The 16,513-nt window shown below is 53.8% G+C and overlaps 1 protein-coding gene across 1 annotated transcript; it reads left to right on the forward strand.

Moving 5' to 3' along the window:
• Nucleotides 1-452: 452 nt before the first annotated feature.
• On the forward strand, nucleotides 453-1,528 carry NCLIV_002440 (putative tubulin-specific chaperone a; the record flags this gene model as incomplete). The annotated part of the gene is made up of 2 exons (XM_003879742.1): nucleotides 453-587; nucleotides 1,094-1,528. 2 exons carry the CDS (start codon nucleotides 453-455, stop codon nucleotides 1,526-1,528), a joined length of 570 nt encoding a protein of 189 aa, XP_003879791.1.
• Between the last annotated feature and the right edge of the window lie 14,985 nt (nucleotides 1,529-16,513).

Here is a 16,513-nt window from a genome sequence, read left to right on the forward strand (position 1 = left end):
AAAGAGGTGCGATGCGAAAAAAACCTCTTTTGTCACCTAAGAATTCATTCTTATCCAAAGGGGCGATTCACTGAGAGAGTGACAGCCTGACTGAGATTTATCAGGCAGCTGATAGGATTCCAGGTTTCGGTGGCAAGCGCCCGCGGATGTGGACTGGCCGGGAACGGAATGTGTCCTTCGAATGCAACGCTCGAATTGATCAACAATCGAGGCTCTCCTTTCCCGGTTTTTCATGGCTAAAGGCGCGGTACTCTTTGTGCCATTCAGCGAGATTTCCTGTGTGCCCGCTTTTCGGGGTCACAATTTCCCTTTTTGCAGAATGCTGAATTTCGGACAGGTGTCTTGCTGTCCCTGGCTGACTCTCCCGCGTGATTTGTGCACTGCTGAAGCAGAAAAACCTAAACTCCAACAGGCAACGTATTGAGTCGCGATTGCTTTTCATTTCAGCTACAATGGCAAGTGGGTCAAGCGGTGAATATCTCCGATTCTTGCGAATCAAACACAAAGTCGTCCAGCGCCTGCTAAAGGAAGTTAAATACTATCAGATGGAGGTGGAGCAGCACCGACAGACGGTTCTTCGGATGAAGGTAAAAATAATAACGGGGAGAGTTCATTCGTCTCTCGGGGCGTGTCGGAACTTCATCAAGGATTTCGTCTTCGATCGTTTCTTTTCGGTGACAGCTGGCCGTGACTGGAACTCGGCCTTCCTCGTGGCGATGCCATTCCAGTGCAGTGTTTTCTATTGCTTTGATATTTGTACGGCAGGCTGATGCTGCAGAAAAGGAGTCCTTGGGACTCAAGTGGATCTCTGGTCCCCAGTTTTAGGATGCGCCTCGAATCTAGCTACGGAGCGGAAAAATGTCCGGTGCCCGTTTGCCTCACACGACTGACCAGACACTACCTGGTTATTGAGCCGTGGGGAACTTCCGAACTCCGACGTAGTCTGTACAGACGCTGCATCTCCATCGCCATATTATGTTCGGCGGATGGGCGCATGCGTCCCCCCCCCCTCCCCCTCCTGCCCACGTCAGGGTGGAGTTTCCTCCCGTGTATCTATTCTGGTCTGCTGCTGACTCCCTTTCACCGCGTACAGGCTGAGAACCGGGATCCTAGCGACATCAAACAGCTACAGAATGTGTACGACGAGACGGTGGTGATGGTTCCCGACTCAGAACAACGGCTTTTAAGGGCGTGTGCGGACTTGGATGAGTACATGCTCTCGAACCGTGACTGCCGAGACGCTGTGCACAAGAATATTCTGCTGCTGCGCGAGGCATGTGCCGCTACAAAGGCAGCGGATGGAGCTGAGGGGGAAGACGCGCAGTCAGACACCAAAACTAGCTCAGCTGCAGGGCTGCATGCAGCGGGGACTCTTGAGGCCGAGGTCTGCGACATTATCGCAACTGCACAGCGTCTTGGGCTCGACGTCTCTCATCTTCATATACAGTTTAGAGTTTTGGACATGGAGTCCCATAGCGGCGGAGCGGGAGGAGGCACGCCGGAAAGTGAAAACGAGGAAGACATTTGAATGTGTAGGCTGGTGTAGGCAGAAGGGGAAACGCTGCGAGGGACGGGTTCGTGGCAATACGCTTCTATTGCGTGAGACGCAGAAAGGATGTGAACCTTTTACAGTTTAAGTGCCGTTGACCCGCGGTCACTGTTTGGTCCTTTTTATCGAAGAGTGTGTGGTGGTCCAGGCTTTCCTGACGAGTTTCGTTCAGGCGTATGGGATAATCTGAAGCGTGGTTCCACCGTTGGGATCCCTACGCGTGGCCATCGCGTAGCGCTCCAGGGGGAGTGTTTATTCGATTCAAGTTTTCGGAAGACGTGTGTTACCTGCTAACTGCAATCAAGCCCGATCTGTCGCTGGGGCTATTTTCAGCTTCACTGTGTATCTGCTTGTCTTTAAGTCTCAGTACCAACGTGCGCAACGTGCTGCGCATCGGAAACATGTCCTTTGAACCGGCGAAACACGTGGGAATCTGCCTGGTGGCGAACATTGTGCCCTACGCTGTTGACTGGGATTTCAGGCAGAAGCTGATCTCTTCAACCGGTGACCAGCGCATAGATCTCTACGTCAGCTCTCCGTTGAGTGTCTGCGCGCAAAGTCACAGAAGCCCACAAGAAGGCAAGGCAGGGAATTACCAAACAGGTTACGGGAACATCCGAGCCGTGTGAACCTACAAGTAACGCAGAAGTCGTCAGTGACTCCAACGCCAGCCTGGGTGAGGAAGTAGGCATGACAGCCAAGTTTCTCGTTCATAATGAACTTGCTTTTCCCGGTGGTTTGTCAGCGTGAGAGCGTTGAAAGCCAGATGAGTGCAAACTCTTCCATGATACCCGCAAAAAGAAATGCTATTTCATCATGCTGCAGACAGTCACGACGACAATCAACGCAACTGCGACAAGTGCTAGCAGCGAGTCTAACAGTGGACTGCACAGTTCGCTCCCCATCAGAGAACTTGACTTCGCCCAGATGGGCCCCCAAGCACACATCACAGGCATATGTAAAAATAGGCGTTTGCGAAAAGGTGAGTTGCATCAGTCGTGCCACTCGACAGGTGCCTTGCCGATTCGGAGTAATCGGTTGAACCCGCGCTCGTGTTGTCTGTGAAGTTAACTACACCTTCATCTGGGATGCATGTGCAACTTGGGGACCTGGTGTCTTTGCATCACATGCGCATAATAAAAGAAAGCACATAATGCAGCAGGACTGAACACGGTTCGTTTGGTGTCACGGGCAGCCCTCATAGATGTATCCTATGTTCATGGCGTTGCCAAAACTGACCGGGCATAATCGCTACACAGCCTACCATTGCACCATCTTGAAGAAAGTAGCCGCTTTGAAACTGCAGTTCGCGCTGTCCACAGATACAGAACACGTTTGCTGGCTACACTGAGGTCAGCGTATGTGGTAGAGAGGCTGGACGCCAAGAGACGGCAAACAGACGGTTTCCACATATGGATGCACTGCGTCCCTGGTGGCGAGTCAATCTTTTTTGTCTTACTGCGGCAGTAGTGATCCATTTCATGGCCATAATGAGAATGGTCGAGAACGTATTGGTATAACCTCAGAGCGACGGCCTGACGCTCCGCGTGGACACCTCATCTTCACCATATGGGAGGAAGAGCCCGTGCGTTTGAGTGTCATGGCATATTTCGGTAGAAGATTTTCCACTGGATTCAAGGCACATGGGACGCTGACGACCACAGTGGAAACTATGTGAGGCTATGAAGAACGAGACAGTAATTGATGGACTTTCTTGTGAGATGCCCCAGGGCACCAAACCTTTCGGGCCGCTGCCGGCCTTTTTGAAGCTTGGCCAGGGGACTGTGGTAGGGGCTTCGAGCGAAGGGTGTAGAGAACGAATCCTTGCGCTTGCACGATCCCATTCATGCTTCCAATTTGGAGTAACGGATAACTTTCCTCACACACATGGCTACTGGCCGCTGTTCCAAGCGCCGCAAGCGTCTTGCTTCTGGACATTTGAAATTTCATCGCGCGGTGCATAGCAGCTTTCCCGCTCGACATCGAACTCGTTTCCATGCCTGGCAGATCGGCGTCCGTTTGGGCTTACCGAATTATCGAATAGCACTTTCAAGTGTCTCGATAGGAGCGTGTGTGTTCAGGCATAGCAGAACCTTTCGCACTGCGACGCCCGTACACGCTGTGGTGAAACTGAAAACTGACCAGCCAAGGCGACAGTCGTAGTCCACCTGAGACATGCACTCTTTTGCTGCTCTCGTCCGTTGGACCTCACTTACAAACACCTGCTCGTTTTCTAGTTTAATTCTGCTCTTCTCCTTTCGAAGCAACGCAGAACACTTGCTTTGACGATATCACATTGTTGACTTAGATTAGCGGTGTATCAGGCAGGGCTCACCCTTCAGCACTCCTGTGCAGTTACCGCGCGGTTGCGCTGCTAGAGGGCGAGACAAAACGGAATACGTGCCTTGTGCCCCGGCTGCCGGCTACAAGCCTTGGACACAGTATCGACCTTCTCGTTTGGATTGTCCCCCCGTCCACTTCTAACACTGAAACCCTTTCAGTTTAATCAGAAAAAGAGAAAAAACCGAGTCTTCCACGAGGACGTTTTGTTATTTTCTCCGCCAGCACAAAGGCCGGGAACGTTTCTGGGGCTCTAACCCCTCCCGTGCCCAGAGGGAACGCCAATTCGAGCCGTTGGGTGCCCTTTCGAATCTCCACCTAATTAACATGATGGTGAATCCGCCGTCAGCATCCACTCTGGCCTTTTGTATCATTTTCTTTTATCTGCTCAGCTGCTGTGTTGGGAGCCGGGCGATGACGACAGAAGTTTTGGAGTCCGAACCAGTTTTTGTCAAGAGCCCGGCCAGTGGCAGCGATGGAGCATCTGTGGTGTCAACCTCAGCCACACCGGCCGAAGCCGACCAGGACCAACCAGAAGTTGCTGCTCTTCTGAAGAGACCGAAGAGGTAGGATTGACTCGTTGAGATATGACGTAGACGCTTTCCAACCAAGGAATAGAGAAAGCGAGATGCTGGACGGTGGAAGTCGATTGGCGGTGCTCATGCGACGCCTGGTCCCTTGATGCCCGAACACGCCATTCGCGGCGTCCAGAAGCCATCCTTCTTACCGAGTGCTGCTTTTTGCCAGATTGGGTGCGCACAGTCATTCCGTCAGTTCCAGTCTAGTGCTTCACGCGTACACGCTATATCTGAGATCAGGAAAGAAAAAATGTGTGTGTCTGCCTGTTCGAAGCAGAAGTAGCCCGACCAAGGGGAGACCGAAGACGTTACGTCGTAAACAGACAAGGATTGCGGCCATGGTGGGCGCGTTTCTGACAACGGTCGTGGGGCTAATGCTGGTTTCTGCCAAGCTCCAGCAGTGCCGGCAAGAGTTGCTGAAAAGCACCGGCAGCGCAACTGAAGGAAACACAAGACGAAGGCTCGCAGCAGGCGGCAGTAAAGACGACGACAAATGTGTAAGCTTCGCTCCCGCGTTAACGTGATGTCGGCAGGGAGGTAGCGTCTCTCTCCTCTTCCTTAAGAGCACGACTCTTCCTCAGCAACTCTCCCCAGCTTGATGGCGGCTGGTCGACATGCACTCAGCATGCATTCGGGACTCTTTTCCCAGATCACCCAGGCTCCAGGGTTCCCCCTCACTGGCTTAGGTCTCTGAGTCAACTTCATCGCCATGGAGAAACACGTTTTCTGTACAACTTTCTAGCGACTGGCTCCTCACGATGTGTGGCGTTTCATGGACAGCATTTCCCCATCAACATTCCATTTTCCTTGCTGACAGTGGAGAGGAACAATAAGGCAGAAAGGTGTTGAATGGGATAATGGAAGCCTGCAACACAACACGATCGTCGATGGTCTAGAAGAGCTCTTCGAAAGCATCCAGAGGCGCATCACTACTGTGGCATCTAAGAACTGATTCGGTTAGTGGAACTGATTGACAAGCCATGTACTCTGCCTCACTGAGACTGGTGGCGTCGCTTGGTCCCTTAACATTCACTGCCTCTTTGGCTGCCTCAGGAGCGCCACGTACTACATCTGAGTTTGTGACTATCTTACGGCGACGTTGGGGCTGCGCTTTTAAAAAGTTGCAAAGGGAGAGCGATTCGCCCTCGCAACCGGCGAAGAGTTTCATTCTTCGAATAGGGTTGTGGTGGCGCTTGCGGGAGCGGCCAGTCATGGCACCCGTTCGTGCGCTTTGTTGCTTCTGTATCCTCGCATTGGAACAGTATGCGAAACCTGCTCGACGGGGACAGTCCTTCCCGTGTTGGCGTTCCCCCATGCGTTCCGGGTGCAACATTGCACGTCGTGTTTCTCCAGACCACCGAAGTATGTTCAGAAGGCGAGGCAGGGGTAACAGGCGGCAGGAAGTCATGCCAATCACCTCGTAACTCACCGCGCTATCAGGCGGTTTGTGGCGGCCTGCGTATTTGCCAAGAGCCTTGCAGGTTTCGCCACGGTTGTGGTTTATTGCGATATTAGTGCAGGAAGGCCACGGAGGGGTGGTGTTGCGACGCAATATACCGATGGCGCTTGTGCATAAGATGCTCCACATTCATTGTTCGTAACATCTGTGTAGTTATGTGTGTTGGATTGCTCCGTCCTCTGAAACTGTTCGCGTGGATTGTGGCAGCATCAATGAAACATATTCCTGAGGACGAACGGGGTAGAGGTGGGAGGCGACACTGCCTCTCAGTCGTTTCGTGGTCCGTGCTTCGTGTTTGGTCTCTTTATGAGCATTGGCGCGAGGCAGACGGCGGATCCTGAGAATCGCGCAAGTCCTGAGAGCGAGATGTGGGTGTGGAAGCAAGGTGAGTTCAAGGTGAACTCATATCTAGTGCATTTGGCGTGATGCTGGGAAGCGCACTCCTGAGGAAGTGACATGGAGTTAGCCCTGATCACCTCGCGCTTGGGCAACTACATGGATGTGGTGATCTAGAAGTGAGATGCGTATCGCGCGGCAGTGAACAGGTGTTACGTTTTGTGTAGGTCCGGTTGCAGTGCTCCTGGGTGCTGGATATGCGGCGCGTGGATAGTGAGGGACGAGGCATGGGGTGCCTGCTTCTCGAATCGCGTCCGGAATGGGATGTGAGACAGAAGGTAGCCAGCGGCTCGACTACAGGTGTCTGATTGACTGTGGCGTACTGAACAGGCGGTAGGCGAATGGTGGATAGTGTGTTTGTCGGTGTCAGGGAGACGTTATGGATGAGGGAGCGAATGAATCGAGGGCATCAGGAGGGTACTGGCAGTGAAGAGGAACGGGAGAGGAGGGACGCAGGAGACTCGGGTTCCTGAGGGGTGGGGGGCATAAGACGTGTAGAGGTCTGTGTAAGCGAGGTCTACGGGCGTGATAAGGATGGCGGTGTGTCACTGAGTTAGTAAGGGTTGAGTCAGGTCTTGAGGTCCTATACGACTCGGCATATCAACTAAATATGTGTCTACGTGGACGGAATGTTAAGACGAAATCACACTGGCCTGCTGGTTTTCGCAGCTGGTTGGCTACAGCTTTTGCGTCTTTGCCATGTTCAGATGGATCTGGTAGGTAGTCAGAAGATTGGTGCTGGAAACGGAATGGAAATTCATTGCTTACGGGTTGGCCAATTGGAAACGAGTAATACAACTGCGTCGGCAGTTATGTGGGCGCGTGTGATGAGTGCTCTTGGGCGTAGGGTTCGGAGCCGGTTGTGGAGGTCGCGGCGCTGGCAGCATATTGATTTTGGAGGGTTGAAGGACAGACGGACGGACGGCAGGTGCGGCTGGTGAGGGGCGCTACAGCTGGATTTCTGTGGGTGGTCCATGATTTCGTTTTTCCTTTTCCATGTAGCTGGAGGAAGTATGCGATTTGCATGCGATTTCCGATGGCATTGCATAGGGAGCAGGGATACGTCCACGCGTATGGGCCGGCGGGTGGGTTGTAGGAAGCACGTCGGATTTCTCTACGAGGGGGGGATCAGCTTGTACAGCGAATGATGATGGGAGTAAGCAAATCGGGGGTTGACTCGTGGCGCGGCCCGCTTTGGTTGGGGCACGCGTATAACCGTGTTGGCCGCTGGGGGTCTCTCTGATTACTCGCTCACTTGCGTAGGTGCATCAGCTTTTGGCATTGCGATTGTACTGTGTGTCCATTTGTTCTGCTGTTGTTGAGGCTGTTCGATGACGGCAAGCGGCCTGATATAGTGAACGACGTGAACGCACAACAGCCCGAGTAAAGTAGGGGCTCTGCTGGGGATATTCCCAATCCTAGGGACTGGGACTTCTGTATCTGGGCGGTGACTCATAATGTCAGCCACATCACCGTCTGGCTCACTAGGGCCCGAATCCTGACGGGAGATGTTGCTATGGATTTTCACATAGCTGATAACAGTAGAGGTTTGGCTGTCGCATCCAGGCTGTAAGTCATCTGTCGACAGTCGGAAGAGGAGGGGGCCAGTGAAATCCAGTGCGGTAACCTTGACCGAAGCCGGGCCACGTCCAGTAGGTGGGTCGGATACCTTTCAGGGACGGAGGCTTTACGTGGTGGATGCATGGGGCAAGTGGGATTCACTTCTGAGACTTGTTATCCTTGTTGCAGAGTGTTGCGGCAAAGATGTAGAGAACCGTTGAGACGTGAGTCAATGATTTCGTTGTTAGATTGCAGAGTTACTTTGCATTTAATGGGCGTCGTTAGAGGGGATAAGTGGCTACGACAAGGAGGACAAGGAAGAGGCGATCAGGTAGCGCCGTATGTTGGAGTGGGTGCCCCGCGGAGAGTGTCAAGCGAAAGCGTTGAGATGTGTAGAGCGTGTGGCTATGTAGTGGACTGGCCTGATGGTATGCCATGCGGTGGGCTTGGGACCACACCATCAATGCCTTCGGGTGTCGGCTTGACGCGGCGGCTCGCCTACTTTGGGCGGCTGGTTGATTTACGTTTCTCTTTGTCAGCGAACAAAAGTACGCCATTTGAGGCTCTGGGTAGACTGGGCATAGGATGGTCTCTAAAAGGACGGCATCGTCGAGCACGGCAATGAACCAAGTGACTCAGAAACGGTGTGACGTACTCGATTACGGACTTGGTGTTGCTTGCGGGAGAGGCCAGTCGTGGTGCCCGTGGTGCGCGTTGTTGCTTCTGTATCCTCGTAGTGGAACAGTCTCAGAAACCCACTGGACGAGGCCAATGCCTCCCGTGCTGGCGTTCCCGCATGCGTTCCAAGAGTTGCGTTGCACGTCGTGTTTCTCCAGCTAAAGGTCGTATGTTCAGGAGGCGAGGCAGTAGTAGCAGGCAACCGGAAGCCATGCCAATTAGCTAGTAACTCACCACGCTATCAGGCGGTTTGTGGCAGCCTGCGTATTTGCGAAGAGCCTTGCCGGTTTCGCCAGGGTTGTTGTTTATTGCGATATCAGTGCAGGAAGGCCTCGGAGGGTGGTGTTGCAGCGCAGTGTACCGATGGCGCTCGTGCTTAAGGAGCTTCAGATTCATTTTTCGTAACATCTGTGTAGTTATGTGCGTTGGATTGCTTCGCCCTCTGAATCTGTTTGCGTTGGTTCGGCAGTGTCTAATGCAATGCTGACTTGCGGATCGGGTGGACTAGAAGGGCGGCGTGGCACTGCCTTACAGGCTTTCGCGTTGGCCTGCTTCTTGTGGTTCCGGCCTGCGGGTTGGCGTTTATCTACCGGTGGATACTGGGTAACGCATGCAGGTGTGAGCGTGTCGTGAAGGCTCGAGTGATACGGACAGCGAAGGTGGGTGTTTTGCTGGGGCGTTCAAGCGTTAATTTCTCGTGTGGGCAGTGGGTGCCGCCGCTGTTGCATGATACATGCCTCTGAGGCCGGTCGCGTGTCTGGCGTTTGGCTAGTGGATCAGTTGCGTGGTCTGGCTCAGTACGGTGGAACAGGCTTAGTATGTTGTGTCTGCGTGGTTGGTGGGGGCCTACCGCGAACGGAACGGTTGAGGGTGATGTCGGTAGGAATGATGAAGGGGACAGGAGTCGGTTTCACCCCCGAGTTCCTGATTTCCGAGAGAGGTTGTGATACCTTTGATCGAGGCTTGCCCGCCTGCACCGATCGTGTCACGAAGGCAAGGTTTCTACTGGAAGCCCCCCCTCCCCCCCATGGGACCCTCATGACCGTCTCTGACAGAAGTTTGGTTTCTGGACTTTCCCTGACAGGCTGTAGGTGCATTGGCCAGGAACTATCAGGCTGGTGTCCTGGCGTTGCTCCTGAGAGGACGAGAAAAAAGTTTGTGCTCTTATGGAGAGTGCCTGAGACGGATGGCAGCACAAAATAGACGAACCCGTTTGTTGCAAGTGTGTTTGCACCGCCAGTTACGGGTTCAGTAGTTCGCTGCTAGAGTGTACTGCCCCAGATGTTTAGAATGCCGCTGAATGAGCGTCATGGAATATGCTGTAATGCTTCAGAGATCCTTGCATTTGAGATGAAGCGCTGTATTGGTCGATAGGCTATCACAAGGAGGGCAACGATCTGGAGACCATGTGGCGTCATTTGTGATCGTGTTTGTGTCGAGGGCCAAAGTGTCGGAAGAATGTGCCAAAAGTTGAAGTGCGTTGAGTAACAGAGTGTTCTGCTGTGATCATATACAATACCGTGATTTGGGACCACTCCATCAAGTCCGTGGCGCGGGGGTTCTTAAGGCGACATGACTACACGGGCCGGCTAGTGTTTACTTGTTTCCTTCTTCAGGCTCGGTTGGTAAGGCATTTGAGGGGCTGAGTAAACTGAGCATAGGCTCGCCTTTGATGTCGGAGCCTCGTCGAACACGGAAATGAACTCAGCGATCCAGGAAGGTCGTAACATACTCCAATAGGACTGAGGTGGAAAAAGAGAGCCCCTCATGATGCGCGTTAGCGTGACGCGTTGAGGCTGTTCCATCGCGGTTGCACTGTCGACCATACTCGCGCCACGGGCGCATTTCCTGCCGTATCGGCTGCCCGGTACGCGGTCGAGTCGCGGCGTTGGACGACGTGTTTCTCCAGGTCAAGGACGTAGGTTCGGGTGGCGACGCCCTTCTTGCAGGCAACCAAAAATTATGCCAGGCATCTTGCATCAGACCGTTTCATATTGCGATTGCGCCATCTTCTGGAGTTTGAGCAGTGTCCTCTGGGCGTTCCCAGCGCTGGGATTGAATGAGGAACACAATAGCAGCTCTTGGGAGGGGGCGAAGGCATGCCACGTTGTGCGTATGACGCCTGCGCAGACGTAGTTCCACGTTTGTTTTTCTTTGTGACTCTACGTTGATGTGAGTTGGAGTGTTCCGTCCTCAAACACCGTTCGTGTTGGATCTGGCGTCTCCAATGCAGAACTGCCCTGCGGGTCCGACGAAGTAGAGAGGCGACGCGGCACTGCTTCACAGTATTTTTCCATGATGCGTGTCATGCAGTGCTTGGGGCAAGTTGTTTTCGGTATGGTGGTGGACGCTGAGTACAGCGCAAGCCTTCAGAGCGAGTTGTGGGTGTGGACGCAGAGTCAGTTCAAGATTAACTCATATGTAGTGCATTTGGCGTGATGCTGGGAAGCGCACTCCTGAGGAAGTGACATGGAGTTGGCCCTGATCGGTTCGCGCCTGGGCACCTACATGGATGTGGTGATCTAGAAGTGAGATGTGTATCGCCCGGCAGTGAACAGGTGTTACATTTTGTGTAGGTCCGGTTGCAGTGCTCCTGGGTGTTGGATATGCGGCGCGTGGATAGTGAGGGACGAGGCATGGGTGCTTACGTCTCCAATTGCGCTCGCCAGGAGACGTGCGACGGAGGGTCTGACATATCCCGATTCGTGTTGTGTGCGAAACGTCGTGCTCGTTCCACAGCTTGTAGGCGAATGACGGGAAGCGTGTGTCGGTGTTGAGGGAACGTTGCGCATGATGCAGCGAGTGCATCGAGGGTGTTGGGGCGCACCCACGGTGACGAGAGCTGGACGGGAGGGCGACAGGCGGAGGAATGTCATGGAACGGCTCTGAGGTGGTGCACCAGGTATTGGGAGTTCGTGTGAGCTACAGCGGATGTGCAGAGCAGTCAGGGGAAATTACTGATGGGGAATGTGCTGTTCGGCTATAGCGGTAGTAGTAACAGAGATGCAGTGCTGCGGCGCCTCGGGCCAGCTGGCATCAAGGGACGAAAGGGATGTGAAGCGTTGAGGTATGTAGATGATGCGCCGAACAGACGAAGGCATCCGCCAAGAGCCTGTGGAAAAGGCTATGCGATATGGCATGTCTTGAGGTGTTTCGCCGGCAATACGCGGCGTTTCCATCCTTTTGCGTCTGGCGCCATGTCTCCTGTCATTGGTTTCCCGTGTATCGCAGGTCGTACGGAAGGTGGAAGGTTTTCCTTTGCAGTGTGGGAGAGAAGAATTTCTGAACGGGTCAGCTAGAGGCCAGCTAGTGTCGCTGGGGCGGCGGATGGCATCGGATGGAATTGACAGCCGGGCCAGCAGTGATCATACTAGCCGCCGAGTAGTTCTTGTCGTTTGCAGATTGCTCTGTTTAAGCAGAACTGTAGACAGCCAGGCCGGCAGGTTGCACACGCTTGCGATCCGCTGGGCAGGCGAGACGGGAGGAAGGTATGTATAGCACTGCCAGTGCATGAATAGCATTGCTGCATTTTCGCGTTATCCTCGAAGGCGGTGCCTGCTCCACAAGATACCTGAGTGCAATTATCCAGGAGACGCGTAGCGACACTTGTTTCCCCAGGTCCTGGAGGTATGCGTCAGCGGGCAGGCAGTTGTTGGAGGGGACCAGAAGGCATGCGAGGTATATTGAAACAGACCACCCCATCTGGCAATTCGCGCATGCTTACAAATTCTGTTAAGTTTCTCGCGGGTGGCGCAAGCGACATAGATGAGTGCAGAATAGAGGAGGAGTGCTGGGGATGGGGTGGCTGTTGCGCGTTGTGGATATGACGCCTGTGACGACGAGGCTCCAGGCTCCTTTGTTCGTCACCGGTGTCTGTTGACTGTGGTGGACGAGGTTTCTTGCGGTATAGTGTAGCATGGCGTGAGAGAGGTTGGGTTACAGCGTGATACACGGATCACGTCTGTGCGCACGAAGTTCCACAATTCATCGTTCGTCACACCTGTATAAATGTGTGTTTTGGATTGATCCGTCCTCTGAAGCTGTTTGCGTAGATTGTGGGAATTTCCATGAAACACGTTCATGAAGACGAAGAGGGTAGACGGGCGAGGTAGTACTGCATCACAGTCGTTTCGTCGTCCGTAGAAGGTCTTTGGTGTCGTCATGAGAATTGGCGCGAGGCAGACAGTGGAGGCTGAGAATAGCGCATGGCTGGGGCGCGGCTCGTGGGTTGGGAAGCAAGGTGAGTCCAAGGTTAACTCATATCTAGTGCATTTGGCGTGATGCTGGGAAGCGCACTCCTGAGGAAGTGACATGGAGTTGGCCCTGATCGGTTCGCGCCTGGGCACCTACATGGATGTGGTGATCTAGAAGTGAGATGTGTATCGCCCGGCAGTGAACAGGTGTTACATTTTGTGTAGGTCCGGTTGCAGTGCTCCTGGGTGTTGGATATGCGGCGCGTGGATAGTGAGGGACGAGGCATGGGGTGCCTGTCTCTCGAATTGCGTCCGAGATGGGATGTGGGACAGAAGGTAACACGTGTCTCATCCACGGGTGTCTGACGGGCTTCGTGCTTGCTGAGCAGGGGGTAGGCAAATGACGGGAAGTGTGTGTCGGTGTTGAGGGAACGTTGCGCATGATGCAGCGAGTGTACCGAGGGTGTTGGGGCGCACCCACGGTGACGAGAGCTGGACGGGAGGGCGACAGGCGGAGGAATGTCATGGAACGGCTCTGAGGTGGTGCACCAGGTGATGGGAGTTCGTGTGAGCTACAGCGGATGTGCAGAGCAGTCAGGGGAAATTACTGATGGGGAATGTGCTGTTCGGCTATAGCGGTAGTAGTAACAGAGATGCAGTGCTGCGGCGCCTCGGGCCAGCTGGCATCAAGGGACGAAAGGGATGTGAAGCGTTGAGGTATGTAGATGATGCGCCGAACAGACGAAGGCATCCGCCAAGAGCCTGTGGAAGAGGCTGTGCGATACGGCATGTTTTGAGGTGTTTCGCCGGCAATACGCGGCGTTTCCATCCTTTTGCGTCTGGCGCCACGTTCCCTGTCAATCCGTCCCCGTCACTAGAAAGAAGTACGCTAGGTGGAAGGTTTTCCTTTGCAGCGTGGGAGAGAAGAATTTCTGAACGGGTCAGCTAGAGGCCAGCTAGTGTCGCTGGGGCGGCGGATGGCATCGGATGGAATTGACAGCCGGGCCAGCAGTGATCATACTAGCCGCCGAGTAGTTCTTGTCGTTTGCAGATTGCTCTGTTTAAGCAGAACTGTAGACAGCCAGGCCGGCAGGTTGCACACGCTTGCGATCCGCTGGGCAGGCGAGACGGGAGGAAGGTATGTATAGCACTGCCAGTGCATGAATAGCATTGCTGCATTTTCGCGTTATCCTCGAAGGCGGTGCTTGCTCCACAGGATACCTGAGTGCAGTTATCCAGGAGACGCGTAGCGACACTTGTTTCCCCAGGCCAGGAATGTATGTGTCAGCGGGCAGGCAGTTGTTGGAGGGGACCAGAAGGCATGCGAGGTATATTGAAACAAACCACCCCATCTGGCAATTCGCGCATGCTTACAAATTCTGTTAAGTTTCTCGCGGGTGGCGCAAGCGACATAGATGAGTGCAGAATAGAGGAGGAGTGCTGGGGATGGGGTGGCTGTTGCGCGTTGTGGATATGACGCCTGTGACGACGAGGCTCCAGGCTCCTTTGTTCGTCACCGGTGTCTGTTGACTGTGGTGGACGAGGTTTCTTGCGGTATAGTGTAGCATGGCGTGAGAGAGGTTGGGTTACAGCGTGATACACGGATCACGTCTGTGCGCACGAAGTTCCACAATTCATCGTTCGTCACACCTGTATAAATGTGTGTTTTGGATTGATCCGTCCTCTGAAGCTGTTTGCGTAGATTGTGGGAATTTCCATGAAACACGTTCATGAAGACGAAGAGGGTAGACGGGCGAGGTAGTACTGCATCACAGTCGTTTCGTCGTCCGTAGAAGGTCTTTGGTGTCGTCATGAGAATTGGCGCGAGGCAGACAGTGGAGGCTGAGAATAGCGCATGGCTGGGGCGCGGCTCGTGGGTTGGGAAGCAAGGTGAGTCCAAGGTTAACTCATATCTAGTGCATTTGGCGTGATGCTGGGAAGCGCACTCCTGAGGAAGTGACATGGAGTTGGCCCTGATCGGTTCGCGCCTGGGCACCTACATGGATGTGGTGATCTAGAAGTGAGATGTGTATCGCCCGGCAGTGAACAGGTGTTACGTTCTGTGTAGGTCCGGTTGCAGGGCTCCTGGGTGCTGGATATGCGGCGCGTGGATAGTGAGGGACGAGGCAAGGGGTACCTGCTTCTCGAATCGCGTCCGGAATGGGATGTGAGACAGAAGGTAGCCAGCGGCTCGACTACAGGTGTCTGATTGACTGTGGCGTACTGAACAGGCGGTAGGCGAATGGTGGATAGTGTGTTTGTCGGTGTCAGGGAGACGTTATGGATGAGGGAGCGAATGAATCGAGGGCATCAGGAGGGTACTGGCAGTGAAGAGGAACGGGAGAGGAGGGACGCAGGAGACTCGGGTTCCTGAGGGGTGGGGGGCATAAGACGTGTAGAGGTCTGTGTAAGCGAGGTCTACGGGCGTGATAAGGATGGCGGTGTGTCACTGAGTTAGTAAGGGTTGAGTCAGGTCTTGAGGTCCTATACGACTCGGCATATCAACTAAATATGTGTCTACGTGGACGGAATGTTAAGACGAAATCACACTGGCCTGCTGGTTTTCGCAGCTGGTTGGCTACAGCTTTTGCGTCTTTGCCATGTTCAGATGGATCTGGTAGGTAGTCAGAAGATTGGTGCTGAAAACGGAATGGAAATTCATTGCTTACGGGTTGACCAATTGGAAACGAGTAATACAACTGCGTCGGCAGTTATGTGGGCGCGTGTGATGAGTGCTCTTGGGCGTAGGGTTCGGAGCCGGTTGTGGAGGTCGCGGCGCTGGCAGCATATTGATTTTGGAGGGTTGAAGGACAGACGGACGGACGGCAGGTGCGGCTGGTGAGGGGCGCTACAGCTGGATTTCTGTGGGTGGTCCATGATTTCGTTTTTCCTTTTCCATGTAGCTGGAGGAAGTATGCGATTTGCATGCGATTTCCGATGGCATTGCATAGGGAGCAGGGATACGTCCACGCGTATGGGCCGGCGGGTGGGTTGTAGGAAGCACGTCGGATTTCTCTACGAGAGGGGAATCAGCTTGTACAGCGAATGATGATGGGAGTAAGCAAATCGGGGGTTGACTCGTGGCGCGGCCCGCTTTGGTTGGGGCACGCGTATAACCGTGTTGGCCGCTGGGGGTCTCTCTGATTACTCGCTCACTTGCGTAGGTGCATCAGCTTTTGGCATTGCGATTGTACTGTGTGTCCATTTGTTCTGCTGTTGTTGAGGCTGTTCGATGACGGCAAGCGGCCTGATATAGTGAACGACGTGAACGCACAACAGCCCGAGTAAAGTAGGGGCTCTGCTGGGGATATTCCCAATCCTAGGGACTGGGACTTCTGTATCTGGGCGGTGACTCATAATGTCAGCCACATCACCGTCTGGCTCACTAGGGCCCGAATCCTGACGGGAGATGTTGCTATGGATTTTCACATAGCTGATAACAGTAGAGGTTTGGCTGTCGCATCCAGGCTGTAAGTCATCTGTCGACAGTCGGAAGAGGAGGGGGCCAGTGAAATCCAGTGCGGTAACCTTGACCGAAGCCGGGCCACGTCCAGTAGGTGGGTCGGATACCTTTCAGGGACGGAGGCTTTACGTGGTGGATGCTTGGGGCCAGTGGGATTCACTTCTGAGACTTGTTATCCTTGTTGCAGAGTGTTGCGGCAAAGATGTAGAGAACCGTTGAGACGTGAGTCAATGATTTCGTTGTTAGATTGCAGAGTTACTTTGCATTTAATGGGCGTCGTTAGAGGGGATAAGTGGC

This window comes from Neospora caninum, chromosome Ia (genome assembly GCF_000208865.1).
Source record: "Neospora caninum Liverpool complete genome, chromosome Ia".
In the NCBI taxonomy this organism is placed as follows: domain Eukaryota; phylum Apicomplexa; class Conoidasida; order Eucoccidiorida; family Sarcocystidae; genus Neospora; species Neospora caninum.